The following is a 22071-nucleotide window of genomic DNA, read 5'->3' as shown; positions in this document are numbered from 1 at the left end:
TCGTCGCCAGCGTTTTCGGTAAAACTTGGGTGTCGAATAAATATACGGAAATGATTCCAGGAAATGAGCATGTAAAACACCCACACACCAGTAGCGCACCCAGGATCTCTGCCAGGGGGGGGTTGACAGTTTGCCAATACCATCTATACAGCAATAATTTCGATTTCTTCACGGGAAATTGTCAAAAAATGCGCTTTTTGCGAGTGCGCAGACGATTGCGCGTCTTTCATCTTAATTGCAGTACTCAAATGCGTAAGGAAAGAAAAGGGGTTAAACAAAAGGGGGGGTTAAGTTGGCCTCAGGGGGGGGGGGGGGGGGGTTACAACCCCCGAATCCCCCCCCGTCGGTGCGCCACTGCCACACACACGCGCGCACACGCAGACACACACGCACACGCACACACACACGCATGCACGCACGCACGCACGCACGCACGCACACGCATACACACACGTACACGCGCACACGTACACGCGCACATACGCACGCACGCACGCACGCACACGCACACGCACACACACATGCACACACGCACGCATGCATTGCACAATGGCGAGCATTTTGCGTGAACGCGCTTTAATCGATCAGCGATGTAGAAGGAGCGAAAAGACACTAGATACTGCGTGCGTGAGCGTTTAGAAAATGAAAACAGGAAACAGCGGAATACACAATGTATCCATCAGAGGCCTTATCAACAAAATAAAGCACCGGATAGATGCGTATCGTACAATTCTTGCTTGTTTACTTCTATGTACCTCTCTTGCGACGAAGGAGGAGCTCCTCAGGCATTTTCGATACTGACGACACTAACCTTTGGCCTTTCTTTGTGGAGCTAACTAGCTCTCGACATTAAAAAAGAAAAAAAAAACGAAAAAAAATACGTGCCCCAGTGTGTCTGAGACAGCGAGAGGGAGATATACGTTGCAAAGAATTGCTTAGGGAAAACTAAATACAGCCTTCTTGCACTGTGACTTCCTTCGAGAATTCAATTATGGAGTTTTACGTGCCAAAACCACGATCTGTTTATGAGGCACGCCGTAGTGGGGGACTCCGCAAAATTTGGACCACCTGGGGTTATTTAACGTGCACCTAAATCTAAGTACACGGTTGTCTTCGCATTTCGCCGCCCATTGAAATGTGGTCGCCGTGGCCGGGATTCGATCCCGCGACCTCGTGCTTAGCAGCCCAACACCATAGCCACCAAGCAAACCACGGTGGGTACTTCCTTAGAGAATAAAGACAGAGAGAGAGAGAAAAGAAAAGTATAACTCTAAGCTTAGCAACGAGAAAGAGCAACGTGCGATCAAAATAAAACAAGGAAATGCACGGGAATTGTGCACCGCTACGCCTTTGTATTGTATTACGCATCGTCTGTGCAGAGACGGAAAGAACGAGTATTATACTGAATAAAAAAAGAAAAAAAAAAGCCAAGTAAGAGCAAAAACTGAGTCTTCTCCGTTTAGATGCATGGTAATAACATTCCCTTTTTTTCTGTCTTTTTTTTTTTAGCCCCTATCGCAGGGCGCGTTGTTGCTGCCTCATTTTCGCAGATTTTATGCGCATGCATGATTGTGTTGTCCACCGGGCGTCGGACAATGGCGGCCAACCGAGAGGAGATTTACGCATCGCGGCTTGGCGTATTGCGCCCCAAGGCAGCTAAGAGAAAGCGAGACATAAATAAGAAAAAAAAAAAAAAGTATCGTCAGGATGTCAGCGGTGCCTGGCAGGGCCTTTCTCCTTCTACTCTCGTTTCGTTCGCGTTCCGTCAAACGACCTAGCGTTCATGAATAAACGTCTGTTGTGGCAACGAACAACGAGAAATGCGTGCTGCTTTCTTAACCGCGAATATGTTTCTAAGAATTTTGAGCGTGTCCATCGACACGAGAGACACGCCGATATATTCGTTTTCTCAACACCTATGATTATACCAGAGTCTTTCGATAAAAAAAAATTGGCAAAGTGAGTCTGCCTATCCTTAGGAGCCAATAGTCTTGTTTTAATAACTGAGTAGTTTTCATAAAGCGCATAGTGTTTGGCACTTCTATTAATTTACATGTGTGTATACGAGACACCTCTCTATTTAGCTTTATTTTGAGTTTTTGTTACCCTTTCCAGGCTTGTTATGTGTGTGTATCCGGGGTATGTGCATGTCATTTAATGGTTAAAATGTAGCCTTGATTTATTAACCGTTTCTAAGGATTTCTTGCTCTAATGTAGCCTACTTTCAAATATTTATGCTCAAGAATCTTGCTTATGTAGTACGAATAGTGAAAGAACTGTGTCACAATTTATTGCGAGAATGCGCCCACTCCCCCTCATGTTATCGTCCTGTAATCAATTACCAATTCGCATTTCGTGGAAGAACTGGCAACAAGGTGGCTTCCAACATTCCTAGCAAATAATTAAATAAATCAAACTCACTATTTGGGCGAACGGCGTTGGTTCTTCAGAGTTGAGTACCACCGGCATGGAGAGCACCACGAGCATGATGGCGTGCACCATGAGCGCAAGAACCAGATTCTGGTGCACCCGCGTCCGAGAGCACTGCAGTGACCTGCGAGAAGAGCACAATGAAAAGTGCCTGAGCACTTATATCGCGACCCGTCGGCGCTAACTGCAGCGCCTACGCCTCCACAGATTGGATCTACGTCTGCAACTGCATCTTGCACCAGGGTTACCACGAGCGGAAGCAACACTTCTGTGCCGCCTGTGGCTCGGCGTGGCATTCACGAACGCCAATTATTTCCTCATTGGAATGGCCGACAGCCCTGCTTGCGACAGCTGTGGCTGCGAGGAGACGATCAAGCACCTTCTCTGCGACTGTCCCCGCTACAATGTGTCAAGAAAAGTGCTTGCGACTGCGCTTGAAAAACTGGACGATCGCCCCTTCACAGAGGAAAAAGCTTTAGGACACTGGTCCAGACGGGTTTCGGCATTCAAAGCCTTAAGGGCTCTGCTGAAGTTCTTAAAGGCTTGTGAATTGTGTGACCGATTTCGAACGTTGTAGCACGTAGGGTCGCGTTATTGTGCGAATTTTTCTTACTTCAATTTTTTTATTTGTTTCTTCTATTACCTTTTATTCCCTTTACATCTTTCTCGAGCACAGGGTAGCCAGCCGGTACACACACTGGCTAACCTCCTTGTCTTTCTTTCTCTCTTTCTCTTTGTCCTTGTTCAGATCATCGGGAAATGATATCGATGACTATTGAGGTTGCCGCTCTTCGTAGCGCGATTAGTTAAACCACGGAATAAGCACGGAGTTCGGCGTTTTATTGCGATTTTGAATCAACCTTTGAGAGCCCGCTGTCAAGCCTACGTCGTGCGATTTGCGAAAAGTTAATGTCCGATATCCGGGATGCTCTCCAAAAGGGCCACATCATCGTTTCTCACTGGCGCCCGGGTCGTTGCTGCACGACCTCATCAATGGTGCTGCTCGGTCCGCCCACAATTCACAGCCCATGGAGTTCGGAGCTGAGCTCACTGTTTCGTAACGTCAGGAGAGGAAAGCCTTCTTCTCTCGAACCGTCACCTGCGAATTTTAGATATTTTCTTGAGGCTGCAGCTACTACAAGGCTCATACCGCTGAGGTGCAACGATATTGTGTGGCTTGTGGCTCGGTTTGTCCTTTACAAAGGCCTCTTTGGTCCTCATTGAGATGAGTGGGACAGCTTCATGCGATGGTAGCTGGCGTGAGGAGTCGTTTGAATGTCTCTGCATGTTGTAAATACTACTCCCATTTTCGGTGAAAAACGTTCTTGGACCATGGCCGCATGCGTCGCAAACAGAGAAAGCGATACGTACATTACTGTACCTCCTGAAGTCGACGGACCTCAGCGACCGACTACAGACTTGAAGTGCACTTACGAAGAAATTTGCCTTCAGTTTTCTCTACTTTTTACTTCTTTCTTTTCATCCCTTGATCATCTACCTCTTGCGTAGGGTAAATAACACAGCGCATGTATATGCCTGACCTTCCTGCCTTCCCTTTACATTTATCGTCCTCTCTTCGAAAAACTCACCGCTTTTACTTGCTGCGAATCACTGGCAAAAGTTACCCGTTCATATTCAAACAGAACTGTTCTTTGAACATCAGTGTAAATACAGGAAATAACCTTTAATAGCTTTTAAAGTTTATTACTGCACCTGTTTTCTGTATATACGTTTTTATGGAATTGTAATGCTGTGCAACTGAACAGGGTGTAGATTTGGTCGAGTTGGCCCAACATACCTTGTACAACAGCGTTTCCTGTGTCCAATTTATTTCTTCGCGCCTGTCGGATCCCGCACTGGTGAAGACACACGGTTCAGCTGTTGTTCTCATTTTACCTCTCTGAGATATTACCATAAAAACCTTTGGAGTATGCGAATATGTAAAGCGCGGGAAACAAGACCAAGAACAAAACTTGTGTGGCTACTCGCCTCTAACAGCGCGGGAAGATTCTTGCAAAATTACTGCGGCTCTGCGGCTCTTCACGTTATTCAAACTCAAATGAAAGGAAAGCAAAAGCAGAAACTTTTATTTAACATGCGCGGGCATTTTGCGCTGCCTTGTTGCGTGTAAAGCATGTATACGTGTACTACGTGGCCTCTAAATTATTGATAGGCTTGAAGGAGTAGGCGTAAGTGCATGATTTAGAAACAGCCGCGCATAGGAGATTTTGATTCTCATCACGCGCTCATCACACTCGCAGTATATACGTCATAAAGCGTCAGGTGTTTCATCTTTTATCAGACGGATGGACGGACAGAGAGATTGGCAGAAACTCGACGAGTCCCTTCTTTCGACAAAGAACGGCAGACATTGCGTCCCGCTTTAAGCCGACTGAAAACGACAGAGCGCTCACGGATTTTTTAAAATAGAAATAAAAGAAGAAAAAAAAAAGAAGGGAAAAGCATGGGAACCATAGACTCGACCGTCATTTGCGCCGCGGGTCACAAGAGCACTGCTTGCTGTACTTTTTGAAGACGTCTGAGTCCTGCGACCATCTGTGATTTCGCGGTGAACGCTGCTGTGCGCAAGCGCGTCACTAGTTATTCATTTCTTCCTCCCTTTCCTTTTTCCACTTTTCTGCCCACTTTCCTCTCTCTCAGTGTAGAGTAGCAAACCATGTGCAACCTGGTTAACTTACCTGATTTTACCATCACGATCAATAAGCATCAAATACAAGATTTCTCACGTCACAACATCGACCGGTTCGGAGCCGGTTCGGAGCTTGTTTCCCTCCAAGGTGCCGTTGATTATATTAATAACCAACCGGCTAATCGGAGGGCAATATTCTGCGACTCAAATCCGGCCCCACAATGTATTTTGTCAGCTCTTCACCAATGCATATACGTGTTTGATTGTAATGGCTGATAGCGCCAAGTGAGGTATCGCCTGCGGTGTCGATGAGACTATAGAACACCTACTGTGCTACTGCCCATCTTTCGAAAACGAAATACATGACCTCTGCACAGCTCTAAATCGGTTGGATAGAAAACCGTTCACCTTGAACAAGATCTTGGGACCATGGCCTCGGAAGGAAGGATGGAAGGAAGGAAAATAAGAGGTGAAAGGCAGAGAGCTTAATTAAGGTTAAGACCAGGTTAAGTGTCCGGTTGGCTACTCTGCACAGGGGGATGGGGTAAGGGTAGAAAAGATTAGAAAACAAGAGAAGATTAAAAAGAAAAGAAAAAGAAACGCATCAATCCTCACATTCTATAGTTTTTCACTAAGTCCTGTTTCTTTTAAAAAGCGTACTAGCGCTTTTAAAGCAGTTCGTTCCGACTTCGGTTGGGACCAGGGACCAAGAATTCTGGCTTCCGTAAGGGGACGGCTGTCTATCTTGTCGAGCGTGGTGCTGAGGACTTTCCTCTGTGCCCTAAAACGACGACAATCCCACAGAAGATGTGCTATCGTCTCTTTGCACCCGCAAGTTTCACAATCTGCACGCAGTATATCGCAGGCTACAAAAAAGGCCACAAAAGCGCTGCTGTGATTTTTAAAAACTACAGGATTGAGTGACCGTCTTTGATCCGGACTGAGTCACTGTCAGTGATGTACAGCAGAAAACTGTTACCACGTCAACGATATATTCTTCTCCTAATCTTCGACTTTCTGTTCTTCTCCTAATCTTTCCCTCCTCTTTACCCTTCCCCCAGTGTAGGGTAGCAAACCGGGCTCAGTCCTGGTTAACCTTCCTGCCTTTCATTTATAATTTTCTCGATCTCCTTCTCTCTCTCACTTAGAGGAATAGATTATGTCTAGAAACAATCCCGCAGCTTGCGGAGTGGAGTTGTGGAGGATGGATGGAAGGGACTGGGTCAGTCAAATTCACACCGTCGCGCATTATAGTTTAACGACGTCAGTGAGGCGGTTATCTGATCAAGGAGAATGATGTCGAGAGCCAGAGGGAGGCCCTCTTATATTGTATAACGAAACTTCATGTAGAAATTTCTTCGCGTGTGTAGCCAGTGGCAGAAAGCGGGAGAAAAGCTGGGCAGAGCCCTAACATACATGTGCTATTGCCTCGCACGCTGTAAACGGCCTTCGGGCAAGTCAGTGCTCATCAGTAAAACAAAATTTTTGGATGGTCAATTTTATAGCCTTCTCACGCACATGGTGAGCTATTGAGCGAGGTCAATTGCTTCCATCGCTTTTCCGTTCACGTACAGTTCCTTCAGATTCACAACTCCCAAAACCTCTTTAGCGCTAAAAGGAACTCGCAACTCGTAAGAGTAGTGTGGGCGCGCTTTTAGTAATGCTCTTTCTGGCGACAGCACAACGAGGACAACTGCATTCATAAAGGTAATGCAGACGTGTTAGTGCCTAAGACCCGCGCGCGTCCCGTTTCTCTGGTACAGACATCCTCGCTGCCACTACTGCAAGCGATGCTTAAAGGATCTGACGTTTTATTGCGTCACTGTTCAACGCATGGAAAAGTACACCGCTTCCTAAAGATAAAGAGAAAGAAAAGCCGTGCAAGTCGGCTAGCTCAAATTTGAGTTCGGAATGAAGCACTTCTTGCCCATAGTCGCGCCGAGTCAGCTTCTCGGTCTGGCTGGCCTTCGCAGGTTTACAGAGAACAATCACATCACAGCCACTTGGCGCACCGGCGGCGACAACCACCCACAGGCTCGACACGCGCCATAAATGAAGCTTTCGCGGAGCGAACACCGTGACATCAAATTGCGACGCAGAAGCTCTCTCTCTCTCTCTCTCACTATATATATATATATATATATATATATATATATACAAAGAAAAAGACAGAAAATGCACGTGCATGGCCTCTACCACAACGCAAGGTGGCGAGACACTAAAGTTCACGCACGCACTGCGATGCACTCTGGCGACACATATCAGATAAACCCATTGCAAACGTCACCGAACCCCGAACCCACCGTTTCCCTAGATTGGCCGCGTGGCCTTCGAAATCGAAATGGCGTGCTCTAGCGAAAGGCTGGACGGTGCTATCTCAGAGGCCACGGTCATAGCTGCGCGGCGAAGGCGTCGACCACGGCTTCTGTTGGGGCCCACCCGGAGCGCAGCTTATCTGGGCGCACTCTCCGCTGTGGTGGACGGATAGGGTCAATACGTACACTAATCTTACAAGGTGGTCTAAACACACATTCTCTCCATTTCCTTCAGCCAGACAACTGGAACGTCTTTCACAAAATGTTCCCTCAAGAGTTGCCGTGAAACTCACTGACCACTTTGGTCATCGGGTGGTGCGGCCATCCACTCTCATTCTCTTCTTTGGTCAAAGTGGAGTGTCGAGGAGAGGAAGCTTATGAGACAAGGACGTCATGCGATGTTGAGCTACAGCCTCGATTTGTTCTTTTCATTTCGTGCAACATCGTGTAATCGTAGGTCCTCTCCCCTCTCGAATAAAGGTAATCTAACCGCCGCAGTATACAGCTGCAAGTTGATACAACTTGAGCGGTGCTTGTGTAGTTACACGATAGAATACTGCTGCCGTTTCCCCAGATTCCCGAGCGGTTGTCCGGAGTAGTTTAAATAGCCGACGCATGCGTGCAGTTTCTGTGAAAGTAAAATATCTCGGAAAAGCCCGTAATCCTATAGCTCACGTTTCGCGTTTTCCTTTGCCCTCGCTTTAGAGAAGCGGGAACTTCAGAGATTCCGTGCGTGGGGGTGCGCCGGCAACCAGCCGTTCAGGTTCCATGACAAATAGCTCTCATTTCAGTGGCCGCTTCGCTCCAAAGGAACTCCGGTCGTTAACGGGGATCGTATGTTCTCTAGGACCTCGCACTGCATTGCAAGAGGTGCACTGGGCGAAGCACAGCACTTAGGGGTTCTTGATTAAATCAGGCCGCCTGGAGTTCTTTACTTTGCGGCAAAACAGAAATGAAAGGCTTAATATTTACCTCCAACTGTTTCACAAAAAGTCAGCTCGTATGGCCTGAAAATGAGGACGATATCTGGGACAGCTTGCCTGAAGCAAACAAGAAATACAGCGAACTTTAAACCCCGTGCACCTCCATTATATCCGTTGGAGGGTTGCGAGTGCGCTTAGGTTTTACGCGCTCGAAGGCACTAGGTAGGCTGCAGCTAGCACGTGCCGTCCGCGCTTGCTTACAACAGTCTAACAGTCATATGTTCTTATTCCCAAGAGTAAACCAATAGTAAACAGTGGACAGGTATACAGTGATCCGCAAATAACGAACGAGAGAAAGAGAGAAAAACGCTTACTACTAATAACAAGAAAACAAACATGCAGGACGCTTAAGCTCCACTTTTAAGAGTAGAACGCGATAGCATTCAAATATCCCTGATTGCTTCTCACGCTTCTCGGCAACTGCAGCTTATGTAACCGAGATGTTTGCCTGCAAATGCTGGCGGTGAACGCTATGCACGAAGGCGCGCTTTCAGTTTCTTCTTCTTTTTTTTTTCTTTTTTTTTTTTTACCCCCGCACGGCAGCATTTCCGAGGATGCGTTGAACCGAGCGCCATCTGGATGGTGTTGCAAGGAACCGAGTGGGGCGCACCGCTCCTTTTGACCCTTGAAGTCAGGGGTACAATCAGGACTCGATGGCAACCAAGAGTCAGTGGGACGCCTCAAATTGGGCGCTCAAGGGAAGACTACTAATGAAGCTTTGCAGGGTGATATAAGCTGGACAAATTCTAAAGTAAGGGATTTCTCTCTCTTTCTCTCTCTCTCTCATTATTAAAGTAACCGGAGGCTCAGAGTAAAATTGATGTTGAAGAACGAATGAGGAATATGGATGAAAGCAGATAGGGTGCAAGAGTGTTCAGGTATATGTACAGGCAAAACATTGACTCACAGTGGACGAAAATAACTAGGAAGCTTACCAGCAAGTACGCAACCGGTATGGCCAGCAACAAGGCAACAAAGAATGTCAAACGCGAAGTGAGAGAGGCTGAGACAATGTCATGGGTGGTGGCAATGGAAAAGAAACCTGTTATGACAAACTACCTCAAAGGAAAAAAAAAACGAAATCAGGAAAGAAACAATTTATGATAACTCAAAGGGATGCTCCTTACTTTTCGAAGCGAGATCAGGATGCCTTAGAACGCGTATAGTTATAAAGCGAGGTACACCAAGGACGAAGACGCATGCGCTTGCTGTGGTAAAGCTAGGGAAACGATGGAGCATGTTTTATTGGAATATGAAGAAATCTACCTAGCTACAAGTATAGACTCCTCTGATCTCCTTGAAGCCTTTAGGTTCAGGGATAGCAGGAGGAAAGTAAACATGTCCGCTATAGAGATTAATAAGAGGTGGTTGGAGGTTTGGTGGCAGAAAACAACGGAGACGTACATAAACAGAGTTCCCAGTAGTGGGTAAAAAAGTTTGATGCTTGGAATTCTTTGTATTTGTGTGTTTTCTCAAAAATAAAGGTAGGACATTAGGCAAAATAATGACAAGAGCTTGGTGACGCAACCCACCATCCCGTTTCAAAGGGGACTACTAATAGCATCCATCATCCATCCACAGACATCAAGCACGGCGACTGGAAAAGGATATTGTGTTTGAGTTTCCATGTAACAGAATTATATTTTTTGGTATATTTAAATTACAGTCCGATGCTATAATGTCTGTAGGGTGTGTGCAAGTCGCACATTATGAATTTTTTGACGCATCTTACTTTTAGAAATTCAATTAGTTCATTAACGCCTGTGCGCCACGCGGAGGGCCTGCGTGGTTCGGATGCGTGGTTCGGAATGATTTTAGAGTGATAGCTCTACTACTCCACGTAAAACCCCACAAAACACCTGGTTCTGTAAATCATACCTTCAAGCACAGCCAAGGTCAAACTGGGGCTTATCCTGCCACTGAAAGCGATCTTGAAAGCGATCTGCGATGTGTAAAAAGTGCGCCGAGTGCTCGTAGCTTCGTATGCGCTGTGCTTTCGACGCTTAGTTCGCGTTGAATCGAGACGCAGCATGAAGGTCAATTCACTCGCTGCTGATGCCGCACTGAGCAGCATCTGTGTGTTGTCTTGTGGTGCAATTGTAGGTTCGGTAGTTGCTGACGGCACCGAGCAGCGTCTCTGTCCTTTCCCAAAGCAAGAAAAACCGTGCTATCGCTCGACAAACTTGGTTTAACCGCGTTCAACCACGGCAATTTTTTTTAACGGACAACGCCGGCGACGCCGACACCAGACTTTCTGCGACACAGGGCCCTTAACGCTGTCATGTTAAAATGCGAGTGCATGTAACATTCATATAACATTTAGAGGCAGTCTTCGTTGGCAGCCGGAGCCACAGGTGCGCCAAAAGCGATTCTCAGCGTTATAATCCCGCTACATATATATGAGATAAAACATTTACGAAGGCATTTTGTTTTCTCTTGTGTTGACTTGTTTCTGTGATGTTATTATATGTGGAAAATTGTCAAACACTACAGTGTCTTTCTTGCTTTGTGATTCAAGAAGCCGTAAAGTCGTTATTGAAATTTCCCCTGAACAGCAGAGAGAAGGGATCAAGGAAAGACAGAAAGGCTAACCAGGCTCAGGCCCGGCTGGTTACCGTGCACTTCCGAAGGGGGAAAGGGGACTGAAAGATATGCAGAAGAATGTAAAAAAAAAGTAGCTGTATACACGCATACAATACAAGAAAGATGATTGTTCAGTCTTCCCAAAGCATTACGCATACCGGTTGTTTCAGCGAACACTTAAAATTTTTTTTTAATGTTGCCTGTGGGAGATTGCACAATTATAGTTCATGAGCTGGTCTACTCGACGAGGCGGACGTTACTTGCACAAAAAAATGAAATGCATAAGTGACTAATTACCAAAAATTCACTAATTCAGTTTTAACTAATTACTTTATGGCCCATATTGCAAATCACAAATTCTAGCCATGGAGTTCGCAAGGCGGATTCACTTGGAACGAATTCTCAGGATGACACCAGTTCCGAGATGTTATTCCGGAACTTTGCAGAGAAATGCATTGGCGTTTGAGAGAGAGAGCCTCTTTAATGAAAGTCTCGCCTGGCATGCCACTCCATGATGAATGCGATGATAAATGAAGTGATATACACAGGACACACGGCACTTAACACAGCATAATACGAACATAACACGCAAATAACGCAACATACAATATAAAGGTATCCCGTTGAGACCAGTGTCTCTCAGAAAAGTTAAGAGCGCCTTCGTGGCACGGGACGCCCAAGCGGCACTAGCTGACGCTCCAAATACTTGCTGTAGTTCGGGGTGTTAACCCTGAGGTACTATCGACCAGAAACGTTTACGGACCACGGGATCTCAGAAAACGCTAAATATCTGAGCAGCTTTTAAAAGTAGCCAGTAAAACCGTACATCACAATGTTGTTCGCATATACCAGTAGGGGCTGGAAATGGGAATACCACGCTGCGGTTTGAGGCTGCGGAGATATTCAGCTTTTTGTCAGATCCCTTGGTCCGTTAACTTTTTTGGTCGATTGTACATTCAGCGCGTCATTAGGACAACACTTTGTAACGCAAACAGGTTGCAATTGCAGGTGTGCTTTGTCATCTGGTACATTGCACGCCGGGCCCTGGTTATCCTACCCGCTTAATATACGTGATCCTTTGAAACGCGTTAGTACGAATAGTTAGTTGGACTACAGACTTTTCAAGAGACAAGCTCAAGCTCAGTTTCTGTTAAAAGCCATTGCTTTGGTTAAGACCCTCTTGCAAGCTTTACCGTACTAGCGATGGGATCAACGAAAATAAAATAAAATGAATGAATGAATGATCATGTCTGCATATTTTTGATGTTGTAACTACTTTTTTTTGGAACTAATAAAATCTGAATCTGAAAAAATGGTGCACCAGTCGTGCCGTATATATTCTCTTTCCGCGTCCATTTTGCGCTGTTGGTTTACTGAAGGATCTTTTCTGAGAGAGTTAAATTCGTACTTCCACTACACATAAACCGCAAGTAAAGCTCGCAAACTGCGCCAAAATTGAGAACCAGACAGTAGCTTGAAAACATAACATAAACGGAGAAATGTTTACAATTTCTTCGGCCTGGCGGGAAACCATAGAAAACCAACGTTAACTTTATGTCGTGCTCGATAACCCACATCTGCGGGTTAGGACAGAAACTTCAACATCGACTCTTCGGCACTCAGTGAGAATCTCATTTGCATATGTAAGCGATGTCAAGCGCATTTTATTCACTTATTTATGAAAACAACACGATAAGATATATTTGACTTTTAAAGAGTAATGGATGGCGGAAGCAAACGCATTGGAATAAAAACGCGTATCAAATTGCCTAGTATTTTTTTTTACCGCAGCATCAAAATATGTTTTGTAGACACGGGGTTACCAAAGGCGCCAAATACAAAGTTCAATCAGAATTTCAAACAGACCATACTATATCTACTTTTGTCTGCCTTCAAAGACTAATCAGAAATTATTGGGACATCTAATGCTGCCAGACAGTTTCTTTCCGCAGGGTATTGTACAGGCGGTGAATATAGACCGATCGACTGACGTCCCACACATCAATCACTCTGACCTAAGCACCAAGAGGCAGAAACACCTTTCGTCGGATGCACACGTCGTGGGCCGAAGTTTCGGAAGCGGTGCCAGTGGGAATGCGAGCAGCTGTGGGCGGCGTAATATTCATTCAACTGTCATTCGGCACTCCCACGTTCAATCAGCAGGACAGATGGTAAATTACCGACGGCAGAAGGCAGATGAGCCAATCGAATACCCTTTTCTCAGCGGGATTAAACATGTTGTGTCGCAATAAGTTTCGTTAACGGAAACATGCGTCTGTCAAAAAGAAAAAAAAAAGCAAACAAAAAGTAAAAAACAAAGAAAAATCTCAGGTGATCGAAATACCGAAATGTATATTCCTGACCTACTCACGGACGGAAAGGGCGAGCTAAGAGGGAGACGAGGGAAGGCTCCGGGTGAACCATTTCTCTGACAACTGGCTGTCTCATCTCAGCGTCTTGATTAAGGCTCGATTAGCTCTGTCTGAGCCCCCTGTCGATGGTAGTTCATGCAACGGCTGTTTCCCACACGGCAGTTCGGCGCGGGATCCTCGCAGGAATCTCGAAGTTGGCGGCGCTTCTTTCGTTGACCCTTCTAACAGGTACAGAGGGCACCGAAATGGCTCAAGAGTATCGAGCTATTGCGCGTGGAGAGGATTCTCAAAGATATCTCCCAGTAAGCGGCAAGGATCAAACTTGTAACTTTAGTAAGAGATGCGCGAAAATGAGCAATTTTTTTGCGCTTCACAGGCGGCACTAATATCACTCTGCATCACAAAAGCAAGAACAATCAGTGATAGTATAATATATGAAACACTTTAAATACCGCACAAAGGCAAGCCAAGCGAAGATGAAATAACATTCCAGTGGATACCTGGACATTGCAACATTCCTGGCAACACAGCAGCCGATGAAGCAGCACGACAAGCACACCTCAAAGATGATGTGGTTTCGCTCCCAATATCAAAAAATGAATTACGTTGCATTATAAGGGCAACGTTGCATTATAAGGGTCCAGGTCGGCAGAAAACGAGATGGGATGATGAAGTTAGGAAATTTGCAGGCGCAAGTTGGAATACGCTAGCACAAGACAGGGGTAATTGGAGATCGCAGGGAGAGGCCTTCGTCCTGCAGCGGACATAAAATATAGGCTCATGATGATGATGATGATGATAAGGGCAACGTCTTTAAAATGTGTAGAAATACGTAGTTTAACCAAAATTCTAAAATCTCTGATTTGTACCATACCGATCTGCTTATTGAATTCAAAATTACATTGTCATTAGACAGAAATATGGAAACTCTTATCTATCGATTAAGGCTGGCTACTGTCTACACAAAACATATCCTACATAGAATTGGCCGTGCGGAAACCCCCGAACGTGATTGTGGATTTGTAGATGAATATATACATCACCTCCTTCTAGATTGCCCACATCACGACACACCAACACGCCAACTTCAATCAACTCTTATTACATTACATTGCAGACCTTTCAATTTAAGGAAACTTTTGGGCCCTTGATCAACAACGGCCTTGCAGAAGAGCGCTTTAAATGCATTAAAAACTTTTCTCGAAGACAGCGGCATCGTTGGCCGTTATTAACGCTTATAGTGTTCCATTTATTTCAACGTCGCTTATATATATATATGTATGTGTTTGTGGATTATGTTATGTTGATTATTCGGTTTTGACTATATGTGATAATGCATTTACACGATATATGCACCACCCGCTGACTAGAGACTGTCTTACATTACATTACAGACTGTATGGTTAGGGGACAGTTTTATTGGTATTTTTGAGCCTTTCTTCTACAGTGTCACGGAGTTACTTAACTTGTATATTGTTGTCACTGCAACCTAATATATATATATATATATATATAATATATATAATATATATTATATATATATATATATATAAAGTTGCAGTGTTACTGTGAAAACGTTGCTTGACAGGTATTTTTTCATGTTCTGGTGCTTGTATGAGCAGGTTCGACATGTAATCTTGAATACTGTATGTTGTAGGTTAGACACATTCAAGAGCTAAGGAGTTGCCGGCGCCTTATTTGTGCGTCAATATCTCCTTATATCATATAAAAGAAAAAAGAGAGTAAAAAAGTTACTGCTCCACACTGTGTGTCTAAGTATGCTGTATTGTGATGGTCATGAGCTGCAGTTGTTTCTGCAGGGTTCTTGTTCCTTTTTCTTTTTAATAAGCGAGATTTTTCGGAGGAGAAGGCATATCTGATGCAAAAATAATAGAGATAAACTTTAGAAAAGGAGACGCAGGGAGTTTAACAAGGTTGCATATGGTTTGCCACCCTACACTGGAGGAAGGGAAGTGGGCAGACACGGAAGAAGGAAAGGGAGAAGAAAAGGATTAACAAGTGATGCGCCCATACACACGATAGCATTCCCTGCGCAACCAAAGGCGGTCGCAGAGTCCAGTCGTCTTCAAAAAGTACAGCAGTGCTGTCATCGCCCTCTGCTCGGTTGTCAGCCATGGTCCCAATAATTTTTCTCTCTGTCGTCCGGTCACCTTAAAACGAGATTCAAATTCTGCATTTCATCGTCAAAAGGAGGTCGGTAGATGAGGACATGTTCTGTGGTCTCGTCGCAATCACAAAAGTGGCAAGAGACACTTGCCATGATTCCGCCAATACGGAAACCGTAGAATATAAAATTAAAGCACGCAGCCCGGTACACGCACTGAAACGACTGATTGCCAAATTGCCTGGATAGCTGGTTTTGCTAGTGCATGGAGAATCTCACAAATATTTTAGCTCCCTTGTGTTAGTTCTTTTTGTTGGTGGTGGTGTTGTGGTAAATGTTTTTCGCTATAAAAGCTGCACCCCACAAAAATTAATCAACTGCTCCAACAACATTGCATAATATCGTAACGTTGTCGCTGAACGCCTAATTTTCGAAGTGTTTCTGCTTTCGCGTATTTCTCTCAGGGATAGTCCTCATGGTGTATCATTTTTCCTGTAGGCATCTTGGACGAGGAATGATAAAAGATACTGGATACCACGGCAGGGTAAACAGAGCCGTGGTTGTTACAGTATGATGTGGAGTAATAACTTTAGGCAATTCGCCAATAGCGCGGCCACGCCGTCCACTGCGACAAGGATTTCTGCAGCAAAAATCAAGTTTCTTTCCAAAATTCTCAATATTTAAAGAAATGAAAGCAAACATTAATTTTTTGTAGGCATCACCATCCGACGTAGCCATATCCTTTAAAAATTGTGACATGTATGAGTACATCGATTTGAGTTCATTTTGTATTCTAAATTCCCAGCCTACGATTCATTCTAGTAATTAACAGTTGAACCCTTACAGAAATAATGCATAAAATTCAGTTTCATCTCCACAGACATTATATTGAAGGCAAAAGAAAGTCAACAACTCTATACTGATTTTTGCAAAGGAAGCACAAACTAGGAACTTATATCAGCTATCAGAAGCAATCAGTCGCAGAGTTATGCGTTGTTATTGCCTTAGAGTTATTGCCTTAGAAATGCATCACTCACCTGAAGTAACAGAATATGAACATGGTAGCAGATAGGAATATCAGGGACAGGAGGGAGAACAGCAGGAGGATGTAGCTGACCGCCAGGGAGACCACCGCCGACATCTCTTGCGGCTGCAAACGCAAAAGAAAAAAAAAGGCAGTAAGACCTGATATTGAGCGCTTACACTCACTACAACGGTGTTAATGGTCTGCAAATGCAAAAAGACGATTGCGCACCTTCAGTGCTAGCGTTCTCGCTCCAGTGCGTCGAAAACAGCGCTCTCCGCAGCGTTTGGCAAACAATCGACAATTTATCTCTTCTCACGGCATACAGGGCCGCAATAATGGAACAATTTCATTCGGATTATATTCATTTTCCAGTTTCGTCACTTGTCCGAGTAGCGCTAAACTCACATTATAGCGGGATGGACGTGCCGGGAATGGTGAATTATTAAATAATAAAAAGGGGGAATATTGCAATGGCGCAATATAAATTATTACATTACTTACGTCGGCTTTACAGTCTTGGACCTAGGTCCGAACAGACATCCCTCCGAGTGACATTATAAGCTCTGCTGTGATTTTTAAAGCGCAAAGACTGCACGAATGAGATAGTATATATATATATATATATATATATATATATATACATATATATATAGAGATAGATAGATAGATAGATAGATAGATAGATAGATAGATAGATAGATAGATAGATAGATAGATAGATAGATAGATAGATAGATAGATAGATAGATAGATAGATAGATATTCTGAAGTAGGGCGAGGAGGTCGGTCTGAGCTATCGTCTGAGAAGTTAGCTTGAACTGCGCGAGTAGACATGACGCAACAGAGCACGAAACACTTGTATTCTCACGCAGTTTAATCGTGCACTACTAACAATTTGTCTGACAAGTCACTATTTCGAGAGCATGCCGCTCACATCACATAACACGAGACAGGGCTAGCAGAATTGTTGCAACGATGTAGCCAAGAACCAAGATAGAGACAAAGTAGCACGATTGTAGTCATAAATGGAGCGAGCTAATAGTGAGCCGACACCGACGACTTTCTCCGTGTTTACTTGCACGCTACATATTGAAAATGTTCCTTCAGTTGCCCTGCTCAATGTAAGCACACAAGACATGGACACGCAGTCATAGAAATTATATCTCGAGGAAGTTAGCTTGTCGAGACACATTAGTGGAGTTGTCTAAATGGCCTTCGGAATCAAGTCACGGGCCATGATCGCGGTTGCCAACCCCACCTCTCTGACTGATGTCCCATTCAGAGCACTTTTTTCTGCTGGCACTTCGAGCTGAGCGAATCACAGCCGGAGGTAGTCTGAAAATTGGGAAATGAAATCAATACGACACCAGTGAACGTGACTGGGAACCACGGGCAACAATTTCAACCACGAATCTTTTTGTTCTTCTTGAACCTCTCTTTCTTCCAAGGCTGTCTGGAACAATCACAACTTCAGGCGTAGAAACACATTAAGCTTTTTCCCGAGATGAACCTAATCTACAATCGATTGAACTCGGCTCTTTCGTCTCTCGTTCAAGGCGCACCCCCTTCACATTTAAGTCGTTATCGCACACCGGAATGTTTAGTGTGAGACAGGGAGTGCACAAATGCGTTTTGATAGTGCTGATACTTCTGGTGGGAAAATTTATATGCCATCGTCCTAACATGTCGTTCATATTCGTTGTCACACAGACTGGCCATGCGGTAACTTTGGTTTAACTTCTGGAGTGTCAGTGCATGTGCCCCACACGTCGGGAAGTTCGAGAAATCGGATGCGTGGAAATTTCAGTAAGATTTTCGGCATAACAAAAAACCCTGACCCTGACTGGGAAGGCTTAGGAGTGAGGATCAACGGCGAATATCTCAGCAACCTTCGGTTTGCAGATGACATTGTCCTATTCAGCAACAATGGAGACGAATTACAACAAATGATTGAGGACCTTAATCGAGAAAGTGTAAGAATTGGGTTGAAGATGAATATGCAGAAGACAAAGATAATGTTCAATAGCCTGACTAGGGAACAAGAATTCAGGATCGCCAGTCAGCCTCTAGAGTCTGTAAAGGAGTACGTTTATCTAGGTCAATTACTCACAGGGGACCCTGATCACGAGAAAGAAATTTACAGAAGAATAAAATTGGGTTGGAGTGCATACGGCAGGCATTACCAAATCCTCACTGGGAGCTTACCACTGTCGTTGAAAAGAAAAGTGTACAATCATTGCATTCTACCGGTGCTAACATATGGGGCAGAAACTTGGAGGTTAACAAAGAAGCTCGAGAACAAGTTAAGGACCGCACAAAGAGCGATGGAACGAAAAATCTTAGGACTAACGTTAAGAGACAGGAAGAGAGCGGTGTGGATCAGAGAACAAACGGGGATAGCCGATATTCAAGTTGACATTAAGCGGAAGAAATGGAGCTGGGCAGGCCATGTAATGCGTAGGATGGATAACCGGTGGACCATTAGGGTTACAGAATGGATACCAAGAGAAGAGAAGCGCATTCGAGGTCGGCAGAAAACCAGATGGGATGATGAAGTTAGGAAATTTGCAGGCGCAAGTTGGAATACGCTAGCGCAAGACAGGGGTAATTGGAGATCGCAGGGAGAGGCCTTCGTCCTGCAGTGGACATAAAATATAGGCTGATGATGATGATGATGATGATGATGATGATGATGATGATGATGATGAACAAAAAAACGACATTTTGTTCTTCGTCTTTTGGGAGTTTTACGTGCCCAAACCAGTTCTGATTATGAAGCACGGCGTAGTCGAGGGCTCCTGTTTAATTTGGATCACCTGGGGTTCTTTAACGTGCACTACAACGCAAGCACACCGGCGTTTTTGCATTTCACCTCCATCGAACCGCGCCCGCCGCGTCCGGGATTCGATCCCGCGACCTCGTGCTCAGCAGCGCAACGCCTTATCTAACTGAGCCACCGCGGCGGGTACTGTACTTAAAAAGTACCGAATACATCCGCCCATTTCGTTGTCCTCTAAGCCTACTTCACGTGCAGCTCCATGAGCCTGGAGCAGCAGCGAATTCAAGAGTCGAGGGCGAAGTCGACGGGGTCGCACCATTGGCCTACATTTAGGGGCTGAGGGCGTAGGCCGTACTAGGGCGCCTCGATGTCAGCGCCGCTTCCCGAATAAGCGTAGCATCGAGGCACCCTATGCCGTACCAGCTAAGTACGCCCTCATCTTATAGGAGCACAGGACGTAATTTTCGGGCAAGGAGCTCAAATGTTTCTTCCGCGTCCAAATTATCCCTTTTTCTCTTCAAAGCCGGGACATGCTTTAATTATGGTCTCCTTCCGTTTTACACCGCGGCTGCTTTCCACACGATGCTTGGCCCACCCTTGCCGAAGAAAGCTCTCGTTCGGAGCACGCGCGACTTCTTTTAATTATAACAGTTCTCGCCGCTTGCAGCGTCATCCCGTACATCGTGTGCGGTTACGGCTGTTACTCTTCCTTCTAGCAGATCCGATAAAACGACAAACAGGAAACCATCCGCGGCGTTCAGCGAAGAAAATGCTTAATTAAAGGATCTGTCAGGCTCCTCCGACCTGGTTGAACAACAACTCTCACGTGTAAGCAGATCTTAATTAAAGTCAACTCGAGCTTTCTCCGGCGACATGGCAGCCACATCTCGGTTTCTTTGGCTTTCGGGAAAGGAAGCCACGTGATCACGGCGAAGCGCTGTGAACGGGAAGCCACTGTTTCTTGCCTCTCTTCATTACAACGCAGCGGCATTGTGGCGACCCAAGCTGACGTAAGCTAATTTGAGGTTGAATTCAGAAAACTCGTACGTAAGAACGAATCGTGACTGCAGCCAACGGGCTGGTCACAGCGCGAGGACAATAGTGAGCGACAATAGAGTCAAGACGCTTGCCAGTCACAGAAACACAGAACAGACTGTTCTTTTTTTAGCTGGAGCTGTACTCCAATTACTCTGTTCAAATATATGTGGAACGCCGCAACGCCCAGATGATGCAACCACAGAACGTTAATAAATCAGACCGATCCCAGGGAACATTGTAATCTGCGGTCACGTGGGTTCAATGGGTCACGCTAGTCGTTTGGTGGGTGTCTAGCCGGGCAGACACATAAGCATTTTCTATGCTGCAAAACGCGTTGCAGAACACCTATAGAGTTACACGCTCGTTACGAGGCAGCCAAATGACACAAAACTTATGCGATTGGGGAAGGTACGTGAACATTTAGTTCCTTGCACTTTCTAAAATAAAAGCATGCGCTCCCTTACATAGTACTTATTTGAAACGTTCAAAGAAAGCTTCACTTCGTGTTCATTCCGATAAGTGCGTTGGTTGTGCAGTACGTTTTCTTTTTTTCCAGCGAAAGTTGACGCATTCGAAAGAAATACCACAATTTCAGTGGCTGAATGACGCAGGATATGGAGCTATGTCCTTAAATGCACCATATTATAAAGAAATTTACCAAATTAAACACAAGTGCTTAAGAATGTCTGCAACCATGAAAGTAATTATTTCGTCCTGAATGCCGTATTTTTATTTGTCTGAGGCTGTCATTTCGGAAACATATGCGGTAATAGTTGACATACGTACGTCTTCATATTTATTGAAAAAATGCCGAATGTCGTACGTGAATTAAAACAGAGAATGGTCAAATGTACAAAAGAGAAGAAGAGGAAAATAAGAACAAACAGATATGGAAATTGTTCACTAAACCATAGCTTTTGGAAAGCGAGAGGGATGGTGGAAAAGGGGCGAATCGAAATGCTAGATTACATTTTGCGTGAAATTATTATTTTGCCTTCGGAAAGTCTCCAAAATTCATAATCACAAGTTCGCGTGAAATTTAGAGTGATACACGATAAAAATTTTCGTTTAAAGGTATAACATGTACAGTTTACATAATTAAAACACCTGTTCTTGGTGCTGAGTTACAGAGTTGTAAACGTATGCTAACAATTAATTAAAATTTATATGTCCAGGAAACATGATTTTTTTGAAAATTTAGAATCTAAATGTAGACATTTTCTCCCAAATTCCACTGCAATTTTACCACCCCATTTCGTGTACCCGCAAAATGTAAGGATTCTTTTCATTTGGTTCCATTTCCTTCTTATCGCCCGCCTATCCACATATCACGACCGGCTGATTTATGCTAAGCACGATCGAGGTCACGGGATCAAATCCCGGCAATGGCGGCCACATTTCTATGGGGCAAAATGCAGAAAACACCCGTATACTTAGATTCAGGTGCATGTTCAAAAACCCCAGGAGGTCCAAATTAATCCGGTGTTTCTCACTACGGTGTGCCTCATAATCATATGGTGGTTTTGGCACGTAAAACGCCATAATCTAACTTTCTTTAAACGGCTGATTTAGGTATCACCGATAAAGCGTAATAATAAATGTCATTAATAAAATTTTTCCGTTATCCCGGTTCATATTTTTTAATACAGGCTTAAATTTCGCCACGTGTAAGTACGCGTATTTCAGCGTATCACATATATACTTGAACCAGAATACCGCAAGCTAAATCTTTCCGTTAGGTCAAAAACGCGTGGAGTAGAACAAGCTCA

At 44.6% G+C, this 22071-nt stretch overlaps 1 protein-coding gene across 1 annotated transcript in view; it reads right to left on the bottom strand.

The window, feature by feature from the left end:
- LOC119449469 (corticotropin-releasing factor receptor 2) overlaps positions 1 to 22071 on the bottom strand; it is a 201015-nt gene that overhangs the window by 62231 nt on the left and 116713 nt on the right. Inside the window, exons 4-5 of the mRNA XM_037712643.2 lie at positions 16496 to 16608; positions 2422 to 2554 (exon numbers count right to left, since the gene is read on the bottom strand). Of these exons, the coding sequence (XP_037568571.1) occupies positions 2422 to 2554; positions 16496 to 16608 (246 nt within the window). The remainder of the gene's footprint in view (positions 1 to 2421; positions 2555 to 16495; positions 16609 to 22071) is intronic.

The sequence above is a fragment of the Dermacentor silvarum genome, chromosome 4 (genome assembly GCF_013339745.2).
Source record: "Dermacentor silvarum isolate Dsil-2018 chromosome 4, BIME_Dsil_1.4, whole genome shotgun sequence".
Lineage (NCBI taxonomy): Eukaryota > Metazoa > Arthropoda > Arachnida > Ixodida > Ixodidae > Dermacentor > Dermacentor silvarum.
The sequence above is the reverse complement of the archived record's forward strand: the minus strand, read 5'-3'. Positions and strand labels throughout refer to the sequence as shown.